The sequence below is a fragment of the Neolamprologus brichardi genome, chromosome 17 (genome assembly GCF_056152115.1).
Source record: "Neolamprologus brichardi isolate AB-2024 chromosome 17, ASM5615211v1, whole genome shotgun sequence".
Classification (NCBI taxonomy): Eukaryota; Metazoa; Chordata; class Actinopteri; order Cichliformes; family Cichlidae; genus Neolamprologus; species Neolamprologus brichardi.
Window position 1 is genome coordinate 6,665,272 of NC_142120.1, and position 18,078 is coordinate 6,683,349.

Here is an 18,078-nt window from a genome sequence, read left to right on the forward strand (position 1 = left end):
CAGTATTAAAATAAGTCATTGGCAGACTCATTTAGCCTGAATCATATACCACAGTCCATTTAGTGTTCCATTCTGCTTAACTGTGTTTTTAACTAAGATTTCTAGACTTCTGGAAGTCTAGAAACCTTTCCAAAAATGGAATATCTTTGTGGAGGATGGCTCTTTCATAAGGCAACAGGTTTGTTGTTAATTCCGTTTTTATGTGTGTTTTTGGGATTCTTGCGTGCTCATACTGCATTATGATTATGTAGTTGATACTTTTGATGCTTGATTGTTTAGGCCATCTTTCTGTCAATAAAGGTGGCGGTGGTCGACGAAAGCTCACTGTAATTCCACCTGAAACAGAAGGATATTCTGTCAAAACACTGAAAGCTGTATCAGGAGGTGGCAAATCCACTTTTTACATTGTACCTCTTCAGGAAACATTAGACACATCTCCTCTACCTCCCGACTCACAGCACTTTTCAAAGATGCCAAAGAAGATATGTTACCAGTGTAATGAAGTTATGGCTCTGCAGATGCTTGCTGTACACATCAATACGTGCAAAGGAAAATTCTCTCCTGATGAGACTGATCATGAGGTGAGACAATTTTGATGAAATCAAAATGAGCAATTTTGATTAAATAATATAGTATCACAATTACTGTTTTTTTAATTCTGCAGGAATCTGAGTTATGCATTGTGAAAAGCAAATGCAAGGTAAACCTAGCACATTACTAAAACCCATAGTAACTACAATGAATTTTGTATCGGTAATGATCTTTTTCCCACTATGCATAACATGTACCCCTTTTTTGAAATTGTAGGTTATTTGTCCAATATGCACTGAGCACTTTCCTGAAGATGAGATCACAGTCCACGCAAGTCTGTGTGGGGATAGGTAATCTTTTTTCAACCGTTTATGAAAAAATGTTAATCAGTAACAGTCCACGCAAACATATGTCGTTTTTTTTTTTTAGACTTTGTTTCGTCAACAGTTTTCAATGCATGGTGCCTGAAGAAAATGACCAAACTACAGGGACACCAGCTCAAACTTCAGTATGCACAACAGACAGCTCCTTTTTGCTCTATTATAGTTCATATACACACTATTATGCAGAACCATTTGTTAAAATTATGTGTAAGATCTTTAACACAATAACTGGGGTTTAATTTCATATAAAACATTTTATGATTACACTACTTTAAATTATTGTTAAAGATTGTTGCACAGAACATGCTGCAATAATTTCTAATCACGTTTAATGTGGTAGCCTCTTTTAATCTAAAGATGATTATTTTTCTTTGAGAACTTAGGATGTTTTCTACCCTGTTTTTGTTAAGCGTGGAAGATGTATTGCGTTACCTTGAACAACAAGTCGACACCACAACAGAATTTAAGTTGTGTGTGGACAGAGAAGACCTTCCAGACAGTGTTCTTAGGGTGGTTTTCATTGGAGAGGCATGCGTGGATACAGGAGCACTTAGGAAAGAGTTTTTGAGTGGTGAGTTGCCTATTACCTGTTTTGTCCTAGTGTCAATAAATAATGGATAACTTAAAAATGCAGATATTTTTTTTGTATGAAAGACATGATTTCAGGTATTGAAAGCAGATTCTTTGAAGAACCTGAGAACAAGGGCAAAAACCCCAAGTATTCTCTGACCGATCTTGATAATGAAAACTTCAGGCTGGTTACATACGAGCTTTGTCTATTACATTTAATACGCATCCGATATTTTTGTAAATGTTACCTGAAATTGAATTATAATCATTTGTCTACACAGAACTGTTGTTGAAATAATTGCAGTCAGCCTCGCCCAAGGAGGCCCATCTCCCGCCTTTTTCAAAGAATGGTGCTACAATTTCCTCTGCTCAGGAGAGGATTTCAGCTGTCTGTCTAAGGAGGATGTTGCAGATGTGGAATCTTCCCTGCTCATCAGCAAAGGGAGCACCTGGTTTAGCTCTGGCACATGATATATTATGAGTATGGTGTTTTTAAACACTTTTAACCTTCTGTATTTCCTCTTTCACATTATACATTTGCTGATGAAATTGTCAGCTGTGGATACACAAACCAGATAAAGATGGATGACAGGAAAGCATGATCCGGTAAGGGAGAAAAAGTCAGAGGGATCATTAACCCATCCCCAACTAGTTTTTCATTTTGTTTGTTTTTTGTTTGTTTTTTTTAAGTGCCATTGTCTTACACTCTACAACAAGACTGATTCCAATGCTACAGCAGCTCAGGAACTGTGTGGTCTTGTGAACCTGATGGCTGTAAATCCTGAAGCTTGCCACAGTTTGTTTGTTCCTGGGAAAATCCTCAAAGTAAGTATTAACATAGCAGCTTCAGTCTGAGCCGAAGACAGTCCACTTATCTGTACTGTAGTTATCCTGTATTTATTTATTAGTTTTGAATGAACAATATATCTATAATATAATCTACTTTATTTCCTTATTTACAGCCAGACGCTGATTTCATTATGATGAGCTGCCAACCACATTTTAGTGAAAAGGGGACATCTAGGGAGAGACCTGAGAGGAAGATCATAAATTTTTTGCAAGATTTCTTGCAGGAGATTGAAGTATCAGGTACTATATAGTATTAGCGGTATATACCTATAGTATTGTATATATACCGTATGCATCTGTTAAATATTTTTGCTTTAACATACAGGGCACTAGGAAGTATTCTTAGTTTTGAAAACATTGTAATCCAGATTGCTTTTTATTTAGAAAAGACTTCAGAAACATTTTCAAACATTACAGATGGAAACACAGGCAGTGCAGGTGGTGAAAAATCAGAGTCTCTTGCTGTCCACCATGTGCTCCAGTGGATGACCGGCCAGTCCCATGTTCCCATCCTTCCTGATGAAAAGAGACATTTCAAAATAACATGCAAGTTTGACCACGAACCCAGGAGCGGCTGGGAGATCACTCAATTTGTTACCCAGTTGTGAGTGCATGCACTTGTACTGTGACTTTTCCAGTGCAGCATCTGGACACTTCCCCAGTGTTTAAAACCATAATGAGTGCAGCAGTTAGATATGGTGGTGGATTCCACAGAGTTTAACACATTGTTGTCTTGTAATTTGGAATCGAAGTGAGTAAAAATGTTTCTAAACATTAGCTGTTAAGATGTTTGTAGCTGTTTCATGAAAATGACAAGACTTCAAAACTTTGTGTAGGGTCCTACGTTGATAGATAATAAGCAAGTGCTTTGTTTGCTTGTCTACTTGTAATCTGAATGTTTTAGCAAAGAAACAACATGTCTTGAAGTTCTCCAGAAGCCTGGTAAAGAAACGAATCATTTGATTCAGGTGTGTTGACCCAGGGTGATATCTGAAACCTGCGGGACACCGGCCCTTGAGGCCTGGAGTTCAACACCCCTGGTGTAATTCATTAGTGCAGTATTAGTGGGTCACCTCTGTTTGAAGTGATATGGTATGATATGACTATCACTAAAACGGCAAACTTTGTGCTGGATTATTGTGCAGTTTTCTCGAAGAACCCGGGTGTATGACCCCAAAAATTGAATTTAAGAACTAAAACTGAATGGTGAGAAGTGAAACTGAAAGCATTCAAGAGCTAAATTTAATTCAAATTCAGTTTTAAAAGCTGTTATTCAGGTTGAGCAATTCAGATTTGGTCTGAGCAATGAAAGTGTTGGCAGGGTGAGAACACCATCTGTCCAGAGTTCAAGTTTAATCTTTCTATACTATATCTATACTACAGTTAACACCTTATCTTTATTCTGTAGTTTGCAAACATTTACTATCCCAAGTTGTTTTGCCACTCAAAACTTATCTGTAAGACTTTTACAAAACTAAAGACATCTGTGAGAGCAGACCTTCATTATTCTTCCCACAGCACGGCTCAGCAGTGAAAGCCTTTACCCGAGGAAGTGTATTATATTGTGTGCTGTAAATTTACGTTTTTTTTAATTAGCTAATAGCAATTAAATATCATTTTTAGCAAAGTAAATATGCCAAATTTAATCACTCTCGAACAATGTGTTGCTGTTTGTGGTGTCTAGAAGTCATCATGAAATGGATACTCTGGATGGTCAGACCACCTGTTGAGCCAGAAAAGAGAAATATTAATTGGAGCCGTTTGTTCAAGGAGCAAAACTTGACACAAGCTGCACTATACTCACATGACAAGCTCCACAAAGCGGATGTTTTTGTTCAACCCTTCAACTGCCTTCATATCAGCGTCAGAGAGAGAGAAATCGAATATCTGGAAAGTTGGCAAATAAGTCTGATTATATTCCATGCGTCTGGTTTTGAGAATGCACTTTTTGCTACCTACACACCTAAAATTATAAACAAACCTCAAAGTTTTCCTTTATGCGAGCAGGGCTGAAGCTCTTTGGGATGACCACCACGCCTCTCTGCACATTGAACCGCAGACACAGCTGAGCCGTGGTCTTGTTGTACTTTTTGGCAATCGATACCAGCAGGTCATCTTCCAGCATTGGGGGGCATTTTAGGTTTACCCTTTATTGAAACAGTGATATTTTAATATCAATCAAGAGAGGCTGAGAACTTGACTAGCTACTCATAAAATGAGTGTGACCCATACCAAGATGGATCTCTGGATGTTCCCAGCGGGCTGTAACCAACAGTGACGATACCATTCTGCTGGCAGTATTCAAGCAACTTTGGCTGGGTGAAATAGGGGTGGCATTCAACCTGTGATAGAGCACATATGTATACATAAACATATATATTTGATTCTGATGAAGACAGCTTGGCTTATTCCCTGCGAGTGTTATGAACCAACCCTTCCAAGTGCATCTTGATTGTTCATGTTACTTAAATAATAACTTCCTATCTCTGTTATGCTTTCATTGATTCAAAGTTCAGTCCTTTCATACTGATAATATTTCAGGCAGTAAACTTACTTTTTAAATAAAGTTGAAGTTTTCCCCACATTGCCTGAATTTTGTTCCTATACCTCTGCAACATATCCATGTCCTATCCATACAATGTTCACATATCTATCAAAACACAGCTGTGTGTGTGTGATTTAGTTAAAACATATAAAATCGGAGTCTTTCTGTTGTATTGTTCATTAGCTGTATGCGCAAATATTCAAAGACTGAAACTAAAGCCTGTATTGTCTTCGGCTGGTTGTGCCTCAGATTCTTTCTCCTGACTTTAATAAATTGCCGCTGCACAATAGAGTAACAAAGCATTGACTCTTGAAACACTACTTTTTAAAATGAAGAATGGTTTGCACATTTATCTGCTGATCTTATGGTAAATAAAGTACTGTACATTTTCCAAATCTCGAGTATTTATATTTCTAATAAGACACTTTCTTGTAAGTGATGCTGAGCAATAGTTCTCCAGGCTTTCTGAAGACAAAGTTTTACTTTGGGCACTAGCTATTTTTTCACTCTTTTATCATGATTATTAAAACACCTAACACTGATCTATGAATCATTCAATCACAAAAAGGCAACTAATTCAAAGGATTACTCATCGAGTCTAGACATTACAGAATAGTTAGGAAAGAACCACTTATTAGCATCCTGTAGTAAAAGAAAATTTCTTCCCACATCTTTTATTTAAATCTCTGCCGTGAATAACACGATTTGATGAGCAAAGAGCTTTTAGCTGGAAACTTGGCATATCTCAGTATGGTGTGAGGAAACTAAACAAGTGGAAGAAAGAAAGAAAGAAAGAAAGAAAAAAGCTAATCAACTAATCCATCAACAGTTTGTTGAGACTCACCAGAAATGGTCTCAGTGGAAGGGTGGCTGTCAAAAAGCCATTCTTAAGGAAAAGAAGCAAGAAAAAAAGGCTGAATAGTGCCAAATTACACAAGAACTGTGTCAATACTGTGCCATGCTACCTGACTGAACTCCTTTGTCAAGGATTACTCTTAGTGCAGCCTAGATCCCGGCTAAAGACCAGAGGTGACCGTGCTTTTGCCCCGGCAGCCCCGAGCCTCTGGAACAATCTTCCTGCTGCTATTCGCGCCTCTGATTCCATCTATTCATTTAAATCTCAGTTAAAACTTACCGAGCGTTTTCAGTTAGTTAGTTCACATCCCCTATAGTTTTACCCTTATGTTATTTATCTTCTACTAATGTTCCACTGTATAAATACCCCCACCTTATATTTATGATTACCCAGTAATTTTATCTTCTAAACTATGCTCTAATGTTTTATTTCTTATTTTGTCTGTACTTTTTTTTTTTTGGGGGGGGGGGGGGGTTGTACTCTGTTATAGTCTTTTATGTTATATTTTAACCTTTTTGTGAACCACTTTGGTGTACCTGTGGTTTTAAATGTGCTATATAACTGGTTAAATGTGCTATAGCACTGGTTATATTTGGCTTATTTCTGGTGTTTTTCTGCCACCACTTTATGCATGCATACAAAATGACCTTACTCTGACGTGCACTGCAAACTGGTCTATGTGAGGCATGGGATAGCTGTCTATCCTAAAGCTCTGCCTGCGACTATAGGTGTTGGGCAACATGATGACATCTAAATATTTGTTTTGATAACAAACTTCCAGCATCTAAGATTTAGTTCTGTGCCATGTTCTATTGCACAACTTGAGGACTCGGTATACAAAAAACACATGCACACACAGAGAGAGTAAACAACTACTTCCTGACACCTCTAGATGCATAACTCCATTCAGAAAGCTTTAAATGTATCTAACTGAACAATGGTTTCTAAAAGGTCCTTATGGCTATGCAACAGAACTTAATTATTAATTAGACTGTTTTTCTAACTAAAACATGATGAACATTGAAAACTGCAAGCACAGCTCCCCTCCTGCAAAGAGAAAAGACTTTTGAACTTATTTCCAGACAACTGCTAGCTTAATAATGTACCACTAACCTGGTTTGACACAGGCTTGTGTTTCAGCCCCGGCTTGTTAAGGATTAGCTCTAGTTGTCGCTTGTTGAAGTTTGAAACCCCAAGAGATTTTACAAGGCCAGCGTCTTTACAAGCTTCTAAAGCCTGTGAGAGACATAGGAAAGCACAATAATAAAACAATATAGTCAACGTTGAACTTTGAAACAATTTAAAAGCTCACAGAAACAGTAAAACTGAGACACTGTTAAAGCTGTCATTGATTTTTTACCACATATCTTTTTGTATTTAACTATAAGTTAAAGGACGCGTGTACCCAATACTGTTGTTCTGTAGCAGTTATGTTGTCTTCACATATGTTAGGAAATCACTGAAACTAAATTTTCTTGAATAAGCAGGCCACCAAGTCTCACCTCCCATGTGGCACAGAGGTCCGTTTCATAATAAAGCCACTTCCCACTCTCATCTTTGGGGTAAAATGCATCTCCTGGCTTCAGAAAATTATAGTGTTTCAGTATAGTATAGTATTTCATTTGGTGCAGTAAAACCTCATGAAATTCAAATGTAAAAATTAAAAACTTGTTATTAAGTTTTCATATGTGTGCATACCTTGAAACCCATGGGCAGTTCTATAATATAGAGGTCAACATAATCCAGCTGTAATGTCGTCAGGGTTTTCTCTAAAGCAGGTCGTACTAGCTCGGGTGGATGAAATGTGTTCCACAACTTCAAAAGAAAAGAAGAAAAGTTAACAAATGTAGAAAAAAGCTACAAACCTCAGCATTTGTTTTTTAAAGATTCAAAGGTAAGTCATCAAAATGAATATGTTATCGATTTGTATGTTATCCATACCTTTTAAGTTTCTCACAGGCAAAACGCATTTTAGACTCGTTTTTGGTTAACTTTTGCCTTGAGGGACTTTGTAATGTTTGTCTCGAAAGGTGTTGTACAAATCAAAATGTACTTACTTTATCTTCCTTATTTTCTTGTGGTTCAGGGAAATAATATTGGTATAATATTCAGATTGGCTTTTTTTCTTATTTGCATTATTAGTTATTTACTTTAAAATAACTAAAGGAGTTGTACTTTTTTGTCAATTTGGCCACCATTTTTGACAGGAAAACCACACATTTTTAAACTTTCAATTTTTTGTTGGCATCAACAATTACACCCAGAGAAATTCTGCTAAACGCATTTTTCATGCATTCTCGATATAGATGTTAAAGCTCATCTAGAAACATGCATGCTAGGAATGGTGCAACCAAAACCTGTGCATGCCGTCATAGTGCTGGATTTGTTTCAATGAATCAGAAGAAAAACAACCTGCTTCACCCTGAATAACCTACATAAGGATTTTGTGGATTTGTTATTAACCCTTTAAAGCCGGTCGGAGCGGGCACGCTCTGTTTTGCGTAACTATTTTTAAATCCCGGTAGCACTGCAACCACGTAAGCTAGCGCAATAATTTTTTTTGCATATCAAACCGGAGGAGTTGTACTTACATCTTATGCCATCCGCTTGTCCTAGGTCACGGTTTCCTTCCACATATAGCTTTGCAAAAACTGCATAAAAAGCACTTGCAGCAACAAAAACATAATATTCCAGAAACACGCTTTGCCGATCCGATCAGCTGTTAGTAACACTTCCTATGTTGGAATAGACGTCAGCGCGAACTATCGCATGTCCGCCATGACCTGCCCGAAACCCGGAAGTGACGTCATTTTCGCGTAAATGTAGTTTTTTTACCATCAGGGCCTCATGAGCCTATACTGGTGTTTTTAAAATCTTTGACTTTATGACTTTCTGTGTCGTTTCTGGGATGTTTAGGACTCATATTGCACTGCTGGAAATAGTTTATTTTGATGCATATGCTGCTTTTTTGCAAATTTGCATTATAATATTTATTTTCGTTTTTCCTGCAGTATATAGAAATTGGTGTATTTCAAAAATAAAACTATGAAGAAACTCAAAATAAATTTCCTGTGGTGGGAAACTATTTTGTGCAACTTTTTTGTATTTACAGTTTTGAGGGATAAGCCTCTTAAATTTCTCTAACTAGAAATATATGTTAAAAAAACAAAAACGATTTTCAATTTCTTTGTAGTTTATTGCACTTTTTTGCAATTTATGTAATTACTATGCACTTAATGCAGACATATTATTAAAATCTGGGCTATAATGGTTGTATTGATGTATAGCAACTTGAAATGCTCCCAAAAATGGCACTACAGCATGTAAAAATATAATATAAGCTCTGGCGGACTTGGTTCTATGGTAGGTCTTAAAGGGTTAATGGAACTTGTTGTTTGAGTTCTAAAAGTCATGATGATCTTTATGCATCACTGAACTTTATCAAGTGTTGTCTCTTGAGGTGGGAAGTAACAAAGTACAAATATTTGTTACAATTTTATACAATTTTCTATACTGCACTTCAGTAGTAAAACAGGCTCGTTACTTTTGCCTTAACGGATTTGCTTTAACCTCTTAAGCCCCAACGCCCCCTGATACGGGGGCAAAAAGCAGGAGATCAGGTAGGCTTGGGGCTTAAGAGGTTAACAGATTTTTGTCATTGTGAGCCGACATTGTGTTTTTACATATTATGATACATGCAAATCAAACTGAGGCTATTTAAAGACTACATGAAAATACTCTAGAGATTAGTTTGGTGTACTGTGATGGGTTTAAAGTAAAGAAGAGTGTGTGACTGGTGCACAGTGACTGTGGTTTCATGAGTTTGCATGAGTTCTACATCAAGTGTAGCAGAGATTTATATGAATTTTAGCTGATGATTCTTAGATCTATTGACTGATATTATTTTTTATTTTACTTCTTTTTCTTCAGATTCAAGCTAGTAAACTTAGATTGGAAAAAACTTAGGCTGAAGTTTGTATTCCCATCTACTAATATTATTTTATCATTGTGTTAACATAGCCCAAGGTTCAATTAGCTTTGCACAGAAATAGAAATGTCCTCCAAACAGCTACTAAACAGCCTGTACTTTTTTACTTTTACTTGAGTAAAGAAGTTGAATCAGTACTTCATCTTTTACTGGAGTAGTTTTGAACAGTAATAGATGTACTTCTACTTAAGTACAGAATGTGTGTACTTTTGCCAACTCTGGTGGTTTTTTGTAGATGCACTGTTCAACTTCCATGTCCATTTTTGAAAAGAAGGAAGAAAAATGTTTGTGTCCTATTGTACGGTGGCCCCTAGAGACAAAGCACGTACAAACTCCAAAACACATGCAAACTCCAAAACACTTGCAAACTCCAAAACACTTGCAAACTCCAAAACTCTTGCAAACTCCAAAACACTTGCAAACTCCAAAACACATGCAAACTCCAAAACACATGCAAATTCCAAAACACCACGGAAGTGCTCCAGGATGCTAGGGGCAGTGTTGAGCTCGATTTGCAAAATAAACGGCAAGTTTGTCTGTATGGAGCTGTGTCCCAATTCAGGGGTCATGTCCAAATTCATGGGCTGCATCCTCCTGAGGACCCGGCCTTCGCGGTCTACGTGGGCCGGGTCCTCAGAAGGTCGGGTAGGCCGGAAGTAAACGGCTGGGGAAATTGGACGGTCTAGCCTTCTGATTAGCATCACTGCTGTCTCGGTGGAGTTTAATAAACTCGGCCGTCTGCTCCTTGCTATCTAAAATATAACAGGACACTGGCGTAAATTCTCGACCGTCTCACACTTCAGTTTTCTGTTAGACGTTTATTCAGCTGTGTGAAAATACCGGAGGAACCGACCGGGGGATTAATAAAGTTTTATTTTATCTAATCTAATCTAATAACTTTAATCTCAGCCAAACTGATTTACTCACGCACAAATAAAACACTGAAAAAAGCCCAACAATAACATTTTTAGGTATATATTACGTTTAACTTGAGTAGCGAAACTCCACGGTGATCTGAAAATGGTGTGCCGGGAGTTGTGCCGTTCTCGGCGGCTTCAGTGACCCTCGAGCTCCCGGCTAGCTATCGAGCTGGTGGGTAGCAGGTGCTCCGAAAACGTCGAAGCACTTTTGCAAATATGCGATATCTTGATAAACCGAGCAGATATTTGATGTTTACACACCTACTTTCTTGCCTGAAAATATGTTAAAAGTTTATTTTGTGACCCAGAAAGATTAGTATGAGTAATTTTAAAACTTAGTAGAGGCCGCCATTATTGGAAACTGGAGTTTGGCTGGGCCGCGCTATGAATTCTGGGATATGGGAGGCCACGAAGGACACACCCGACCCATCCTTCAAATTCGGGGAAAAGGAGGACGCATTTGTCGGCTGCATTCGGAGGAGTCTACGAATTTGGACAGCCTTCAGCGCGTCGCTGTGACGTAATTGGTCTACAAATGCGGCCTCAGGAGGATGCAGCCCATGAATTTGGACACGAACCCTGAATTGGGATACAGCCCAAATCCGGTCATTGGTACTTCCTGGCTTGTGTAGTTACTAGGTAACAAAAGCTCAACACTGCCCCTAGCGTCCTGGAGCACTTCCGTTGTGTTTTGGAATTTGCATGTGTTTTGGGGTTTGCAAGTGTTTTGGGGTTTGCATGTGTTTTGGAGTTTGCATGTGTTTTGGAGTTTGTAAGGAGTTTTGGAGTTTGCAAGTGTTTTGGAGTTTGCAAGTGTTTTGGAGTTTGCAAGTGTTTTGGCGTTTGCAAGTGTTTTGGAGTTTGCATGTGTTTTGGAGTTTGCAAGTGTTTTGGTGTTTGCAAGTGTTTTGGCGTTTGCAAGTGTTTTGGAGTTTGCAAGTGTTTTGGAGTTTGCAAGTGTTTTGGAGTTTGCAAGTGTTTTGGCGTTTGCAAGTGTTTTGGAGTTTGCATGTGTTTTGGAGTTTGCAAGTGTTTTGGTGTTTGCAAGTGTTTTGGCGTTTGCAAGTGTTTTGGAGTTTGCAAGTGTTTTGGAATTTGCAAGTGTTTTGGCGTTTGCAAGTGTTTTGGTGTTTGCAAGTGTTTTGGTGTTTGCAAGTGTTTTGGAGTTTGTAAGGGGTTTTGGAGTTTGCAAGTGTTTTGGAGTTTGTAAGGGGTTTTGGAGTTTGCAAGTGTTTTGGAGTTTTTGCCTGCTTTGTCTCTAGGGGCCACCGTACTATTGAACCCCCTATACATGTTATCTAAAAAAAACAAAGAAAAAAAAGTTCAACGGTCAAGGCGCACAGGAGAGGCTCACACGAACAAGTATGCTTTGCAAACCTTTCCACAATAGAAGATGTCCTCTCTTTTCACAGTTCCATCTGCTATTTTGTCCCTTATTGCTTGCCCCACTTCGTGTTCATTGTAATAGACCAATGCTCCATCAATATGTCTGTAGCCCGTCTCGATCGCAATTTTGACAGATTCATATGTAGTTCCTTTAGGAGTCTGTCAAAAAAAAAGAAAAGAAGAAGAAGTACTGGAAGTAATATATAGTATAAAATAAAATAACAACAACCATAATAATAATATAATAAGCACTCAAAAGTCACAGCAATAAACAAACAAACAAAAAATCCTACCACTATTTTTTATTTATTCATTTAGTTTTTGCTTCGTGACACATGCACAACGATATACAATATACAATTAAATCATGAATCTTACCTCGCGGGGATTTGCATAAGTTCCCAGTCCTATCAAGGGTATGCTGTTTCCGTCAGATAGGGGAATGGAGTGACTTTCTGCTGTCAATTCCATGTTTAACAAAAATGTTTGTTACAAAGGTCAATCTTGACGATCTTAATGTCTGACACTGTGCACTCACTCGAACTTTTGAATACTGTCTAAGAGGCTGGCTCCTCTGCTTCCTACTTGGCCAGAAACTCCTCCCAAATGCAAAGTGCCTCAACTGTTGCTCAACCGATTGCTCATGAAAACATGAGCAACCGGACTCCAAGACAAACAATTACAAACAAAAGTGAACATGCTATCTGATCATCATGAATGAGACTAAAATGCTATACTATGTGCTATATTATCTGTTGGATTAAGATTTCAGATACTGGTGAAAGCTGGCAGTGATAATGGGATTACGCTGAATTTATCTACTCCAGAATTTATCAGTTCTTCAGGTGACACGGTATTGAAAGCCAAAAGGTGAGAGGGAAATTAAAGGGTATTATCAACGGGACTATTCCACTCCACCCTCATAGTGGTACATCCCATCTACCTAGTATTGAAAAGTATTTCATGATTCAAGAGCTTTATTGTCAATACATGAGTATACACAGTTTACAGTGTACCGAAATGCTGTTTCACCCCAAGCCCCCTATGGTGCATTTCAGGGCCGTGCAGAGAGGTTTAAAGGGGCGGGTGCTCAAAGTTAAAAAGGGGCACATTGAACCAGGCTGAATAACAACAACACACGTTCATCAAGAATCTAATATGGGAAGGGCAGGGCTGTGTTGATCTGAGACTGTAGACATTAAAAAGTCCATAGGAGAGATGGTAGCTGATTAAACAAGTGTCATGAGATAATAACAAAATGCAAAGATTGGTGACAGCACTTGGAATCATAAGGCAACAAAAAAACTGTGAGAAATAATTTAGGCTCTGCCTGTGAATCACTCTTTGTTTCTCTTCTTCCATCCATCCCATCATTTCATATATCACTCTCCACTTGCTGTCTATCTGAGAACAAGGCACAACTTGCTATTGCAATAAACTATAATCTAATTATCCACACCTAACAACTCTTGCACTTAATCTATAATAAAATGATGACAGAAAAATGTTATAGCACTGCCTTTAGTAGCCTCACACAGCGCCTACTGTTCCCTCCACATGTCCTTACGAGCCATGTCTGGACAATGTTATATCATGAGTAATATATATTTTTTTAATCCATCTAAATAAAACACACACATGCACGCACACACAGTGACATTTTAGACCTTCTTCAGAATACTGTATACACCATGGGCATCATGGTGCTGATCCAGAATCCTTACATTATTATTTATTACTAGAGCTACAATAATAAAGCAATGAGGAGGGGGAAGTAATAAATATGAAATAATGTATTTATGATTCCATTTGTTTCACTATCCACTCTGTGCAGGGGGAAAGCTTTTTTAAACTGTAGAGATACAATCATTTTACTGCTGTAAAAACCAAATTTTGTCTTATTTAAAATATAAATCTAATATAATCTGTTTCTTAATGTATGTTCTTTAAAATACAGCTTGTGTTTTTTAATATATTATAATTATAATAATGCATAATTATGTGGACATGCATATTAGATCGTTTTTTAGTGAAATATAATCCTTCCAGAAAGGCAGGAAAAGCCCGGAAACTTACTTTAAAACTAAATATGTTCCCTAAAACGGTGACAGAGCTACAGACCCATGACAGCCTTACACAGGTAGCCAGCAGCTATGACCAGCACTACATGTGCAGTTAATAAAAGGACAGGTAATGTTTGCCGCGCTGTTGCACACACAGCACGCTCGTTTGTTTCAGTTCGTCAGTTGCAACAAGACAACTTACCAACGTGTACGTAATAAGCTAATACTCCTGTGTGCTGTACACTACAGTGTACGCTGTACACCTACTTACTGGTTTTGTCGCATCAGTCTGTATGGAAGAAATATAGTAAGTCTGTGTCTCTGAGTTAACTTGTGTTTCTCCTACAGCTCCGGACCGCAAAAAATGCGCGTGCTCTTTGTGAGCTCGTTCCCGGCTCGTAACCAGCGCGTTCTGCCGTCAAGGCAGAACTGGCAGTTCTGGCGCTCATTGGTTAAATGTGATCATGTGACTGATGCAAGCCAGATCCTTTTATTTAGCAAAGCTGTGATTAATAGTTAAATATTATTGTTGAGGGGCACAGACAGGACTCCGCATGCACACACACATTAAAAAAAAAAAATAATTTAAAAAAAAAAAAGTTGCCTCAACAAAAGGGCACTTTGGGCACCCATCAGGAAAGGGGCGGGTGCTCAAGCCCCTCTAGCCCCCCCCTCTGCACGTGCCTGGTGCATTTATATAGGTATATAAAAGATATATCTCCAAGAGATCTGTAACCGGAAGGTCACCGGTTCGATCCCCGGGCTCTCTGTCCTGGTCGTTGTGTCCTTGGGCAGGACACTTTACCCTACCGCCTACTGGTGTTGGCCAGAAGGGCCGATGGCGCGATATGGCAGCCTCGCTTCTGTCAGTCTGCCCCAGGGCAGCTGTAGCTACAACCGTAGCTTGCCTCCACCAGTGTGTGAATGTGAGAGTGAATGAATAGTGGCATTGTAAAGCGCTTTGGGTGCCTTGAAAAGCGCTATATAAATCCAATCCATTATTATTATACAATACTATAATAATAACTGTACAAAAAAGTCTTTGATTTATGATTGACCTGGAAATTATATTAATTTATACTAATACTTATACTAATCTTTTTTTCAATAAAAACAATAATAACAGTAATAGATTAGCTTTAAATGTAACTTGCCATGTTAGCCCTCTACTGCATGACTTTTTTGAATTTTTGGGGAAAAAAATATTTCTCCCTATTTTGGGGGAGCTTTAGGGTCCCTAATAATATATCAATCATAAAATTTGACACCCTGCCCCCCATCCCCAACCAGATATTGGTTTGTTGCTTCAAGGCAACACTGTGCGACAAGGGTAGTCAAACACCAAGTTATTCTATAATAAGTTTTATAAGCACAACAAGGATGAACAAATAAATAAGCAACAAATAAACAATGTAAACATTTCACAGAACAATAAAGCACCAAAATACATCCAACATTTGACCCTAACCCCATGCACATGCACATGCACGCACGCACACACACACACACACACACACACACACACGTTGTGTTTCCATCACTTTTGGGGACATTACATCAACTTACATTCATTTCCTGGAAACTTATCCTGACCCTTCCCATCACAAGTCCCTGCCTGAACCTAATCCTAACCCTGACCTTATCTGAAACCTAACCTTACCCTAACCCTGACTCAAGCCTTCACCATAAAATTGAATGATTTACCTTGCAATTTGTCCCCATAAAGTAGGCGAGACCTCACAATGTGAGTGTGTAAACAAATTTGTGTCCCCACAACAATAAGTAATACACGACCACACACACACACACACACACCAACACACACACAGTTACTTTACCAACTGACCCCTGAGCAATGTTCCCTCTAATTTTTCATGTGTCTGAGCGAACACACAAACTCCCTGAGCGATCTCATGGACCACTGTGAGCGACAGCAGACGTGTGCACTGTGGTCACGCCAGCGTCGAATCCATCCAAGTTACATGATTCATTAAAATAATAAAATTACAGCATTTACATTTCTGTTAGACTACTTTTAATTAACTGCTTTAGCCCACTTACAATGAAAATTTTAAAAAAAAAATCTTGTTCATGACCTGTGTAGTATGTTAACACCATTGGAAGTAAAAATAACTTGAACTCCAATTTTGAAAAGACAACTTTCTTCTTCTTCTTCTTCTTTTTTTTTTTTTTTTTAAAAAATAAAGCTCTAACTTGTATTATGAGTCTGTGGTCTGGGAGAGAGTCCTGTAACTCTCTGTCTGCAAAATACAGTATATAATGACCAATGCTGGGCAGTTAATTATATAGTTACTTGTTCAAAAAAGTTACTGAGTTTTGCAAACAACTAAGATTTTTGCAGCTGTTTACCTAAGAATGCAGCCAAGGCGGTTTTTTAAACAAACATTTCAAACTATTTACAGAACAATCAGCTGTTCTGCATCAAATTTGATGCCACACAAATTATTTGTGCCACTCCAAAAATAATTTCTGTCCACTATGAGATAAAGGAGAACAACAGCCTGATACCTGCAGGCCTGACAACAGGAGATGTATCACTGTCGCCTCATTGTTCTGACACACACAACAAAACTATTGACTACACCACACACTAACTACACAAGTTTTGTGCTAAACGTTGCAAATCTCTCACATCTCAAAACACCGCCGTCACTCCTAAAACTTCCTCCCGTTTCTTAACAACTAAATTCCATGTTTTGATTGGTCGACATGGTACATTTTTCGACCAATAGGAAAGGGTAGGGTGGGTTTTTTGGTGTTTTTGCTCACAGGTGGAGAGTGCTTTCAAGCGTTTTCCTTATAAAACGCCGTTTTTACCGTTTCTTCCTGCAGTAAATATAAACAACGATAATATTCAGGAAGAAAACCAAACATTGCATATATCTGATCATAACTCTGGTTTTACGTGGCCTATCAACACAATTTAAAAACTGGTATAAAGTCCACAGTTTTTCCGTTACTTCTTCCGTCTGTCCTGCTCACATCTACAAATGTTGTACACGTTGTCATTAATGTGGCTTCACTCCACATCAGCCACGCCGCTTTGCTAGCTAAAACACCGGTGTCGGCACATATTTACTTTAATTTCAATTCAGGTTAGAATTTTTTTGTGTGCGGAACGCAGATTTTCTCTGCGCAGAGACCGTGCCAACAGTGCGCAATTGCGCAGCTTAGAGGGAACATTGCCCCTGAGCTCCTAAGTGTCCGTCAAACCTGATTCAGGGACCCACTCCTCTACTTCACTGTCACTCTATGATAGCTCATTGTCCTCACTTTCTGAGGAGAGAAAGTGAACATATATGCAATGTTTGGTTTTCTGAGGACAGAAAGTGCACATTCCCTTGGTTTCCTTCCATAAAATGTTTTTACGTCCATGTCCTGTAATTATGAGTAGATTGTAAAGTAAAAAACATTGACTATGATCATATAAATGCACACAAACACATCTCTACACACATATGCTAATGCATTATATTGCCTGAAAAAAATTAGGCTAACTGCACAGTGTTGCCTTGAGTCAACGAATGTAAATTAACAGTTTTACTGTATAAATAAATTTAAAAAAAAGTAGAACAAACAATCAAATATGTTTCTTAACATATTCACGCACATACAAGTATTTTTATATACATTTATTTCACTATAAACATGTAAAATAGTTATCTTTATCTTGCCTCCTAATGGAGATGTCTCTCATGGAGTGCAGCTTGTAGAAAGGGGTCTTCCCCACCTTCAACTCATCATTTTATTGGAAAGATATGTGCCTGGTAGCATTATTTGAGCAAAAATTATAAAAAATATTTTTTTGTTTGTTTGTTTAAAGGGCCACTGTAAGGCATGAAAATGTGGTTTGTTGCCTCAGGGCAAAGCTATGCAGTAGAGGGTTAATATAAGCCACATAATATCTCGTTAAAATATCAAGTCGTTCCATTTGTAGTTTGTCCTCACCAGGACACCGTAAACGCG

At 38.2% G+C, this 18,078-nt stretch overlaps 2 protein-coding genes and 1 pseudogene across 8 annotated transcripts in view; 2 read left to right on the plus strand and 1 right to left on the minus strand.

Moving 5' to 3' along the window:
* LOC148097861 (uncharacterized) overlaps nucleotides 1-1,887 on the plus strand; it is a 13,888-nt gene extending 12,001 nt beyond the window's left edge. For 4 of the 6 annotated variants that reach the window (XM_087830973.1, XM_087830977.1, XM_087830974.1 and 1 more), the window contains 7 exons: nucleotides 98-178; nucleotides 301-581; nucleotides 665-700; nucleotides 808-881; nucleotides 961-1,039; nucleotides 1,325-1,485; nucleotides 1,766-1,887. In XM_087830973.1, coding sequence (XP_087687099.1) covers nucleotides 136-178; nucleotides 301-581; nucleotides 665-700; nucleotides 808-881; nucleotides 961-1,039; nucleotides 1,325-1,351 — 540 coding nt within the window. In that variant the 5' untranslated portion in view covers nucleotides 98-135 and the 3' untranslated portion in view covers nucleotides 1,352-1,485; nucleotides 1,766-1,887. Of the gene's footprint in view, nucleotides 1-31; nucleotides 179-300; nucleotides 582-664; nucleotides 701-807; nucleotides 882-960; nucleotides 1,040-1,324; nucleotides 1,486-1,765 lie in introns of those variants that run through there. The other 2 variants (XM_087830979.1, XM_087830978.1) reach the window with 2 other exon arrangements.
* LOC148097862 (G2/M phase-specific E3 ubiquitin-protein ligase-like) lies at nucleotides 1,746-5,213 on the plus strand (annotated as a pseudogene). The gene is made up of 5 exons (XR_015716699.1): nucleotides 1,746-1,936; nucleotides 2,041-2,080; nucleotides 2,175-2,309; nucleotides 2,447-2,573; nucleotides 2,751-5,213. The product of XR_015716699.1 is annotated as a G2/M phase-specific E3 ubiquitin-protein ligase-like (transcript).
* On the minus strand, nucleotides 3,562-14,476 carry LOC102797392 (aldo-keto reductase family 1 member D1-like). The gene is made up of 9 exons (XM_006780575.3): nucleotides 12,407-14,476; nucleotides 12,020-12,187; nucleotides 7,433-7,549; nucleotides 7,237-7,314; nucleotides 6,848-6,970; nucleotides 4,566-4,675; nucleotides 4,315-4,480; nucleotides 4,138-4,220; nucleotides 3,562-4,056 (listed from the first exon to the last, which is right to left on the minus strand). The coding sequence occupies exons 1-9, from the start codon at nucleotides 12,497-12,499 to the stop codon at nucleotides 4,014-4,016; spliced, it is 981 nt and encodes a 326-aa protein (XP_006780638.1). The 5' UTR covers nucleotides 12,500-14,476; the 3' UTR covers nucleotides 3,562-4,013.
* Between the last annotated feature and the right edge of the window lie 3,602 nt (nucleotides 14,477-18,078).

Excerpts from the sequence above, each read along its gene's own strand:
- LOC102797392 (XM_006780575.3), bottom strand. The coding sequence starts at position 12,499 with ATGGAATTGACAGCAGAAAGTCACTCCATTCCCCTATCTGACGGAAAC. Across the intron at positions 7,550-12,019 it reads ACATCTTCTATTGTGGAAAG|TTGTGGAACACATTTCATCC; the intron begins GTTTGCAAAGCA and ends TTTCTTTTGAAG. Across the intron at positions 4,481-4,565 it reads ACATCCAGAGATCCATCTTG|GGTAAACCTAAAATGCCCCC; the intron begins GTATGGGTCACA and ends GTTTCAATAAAG.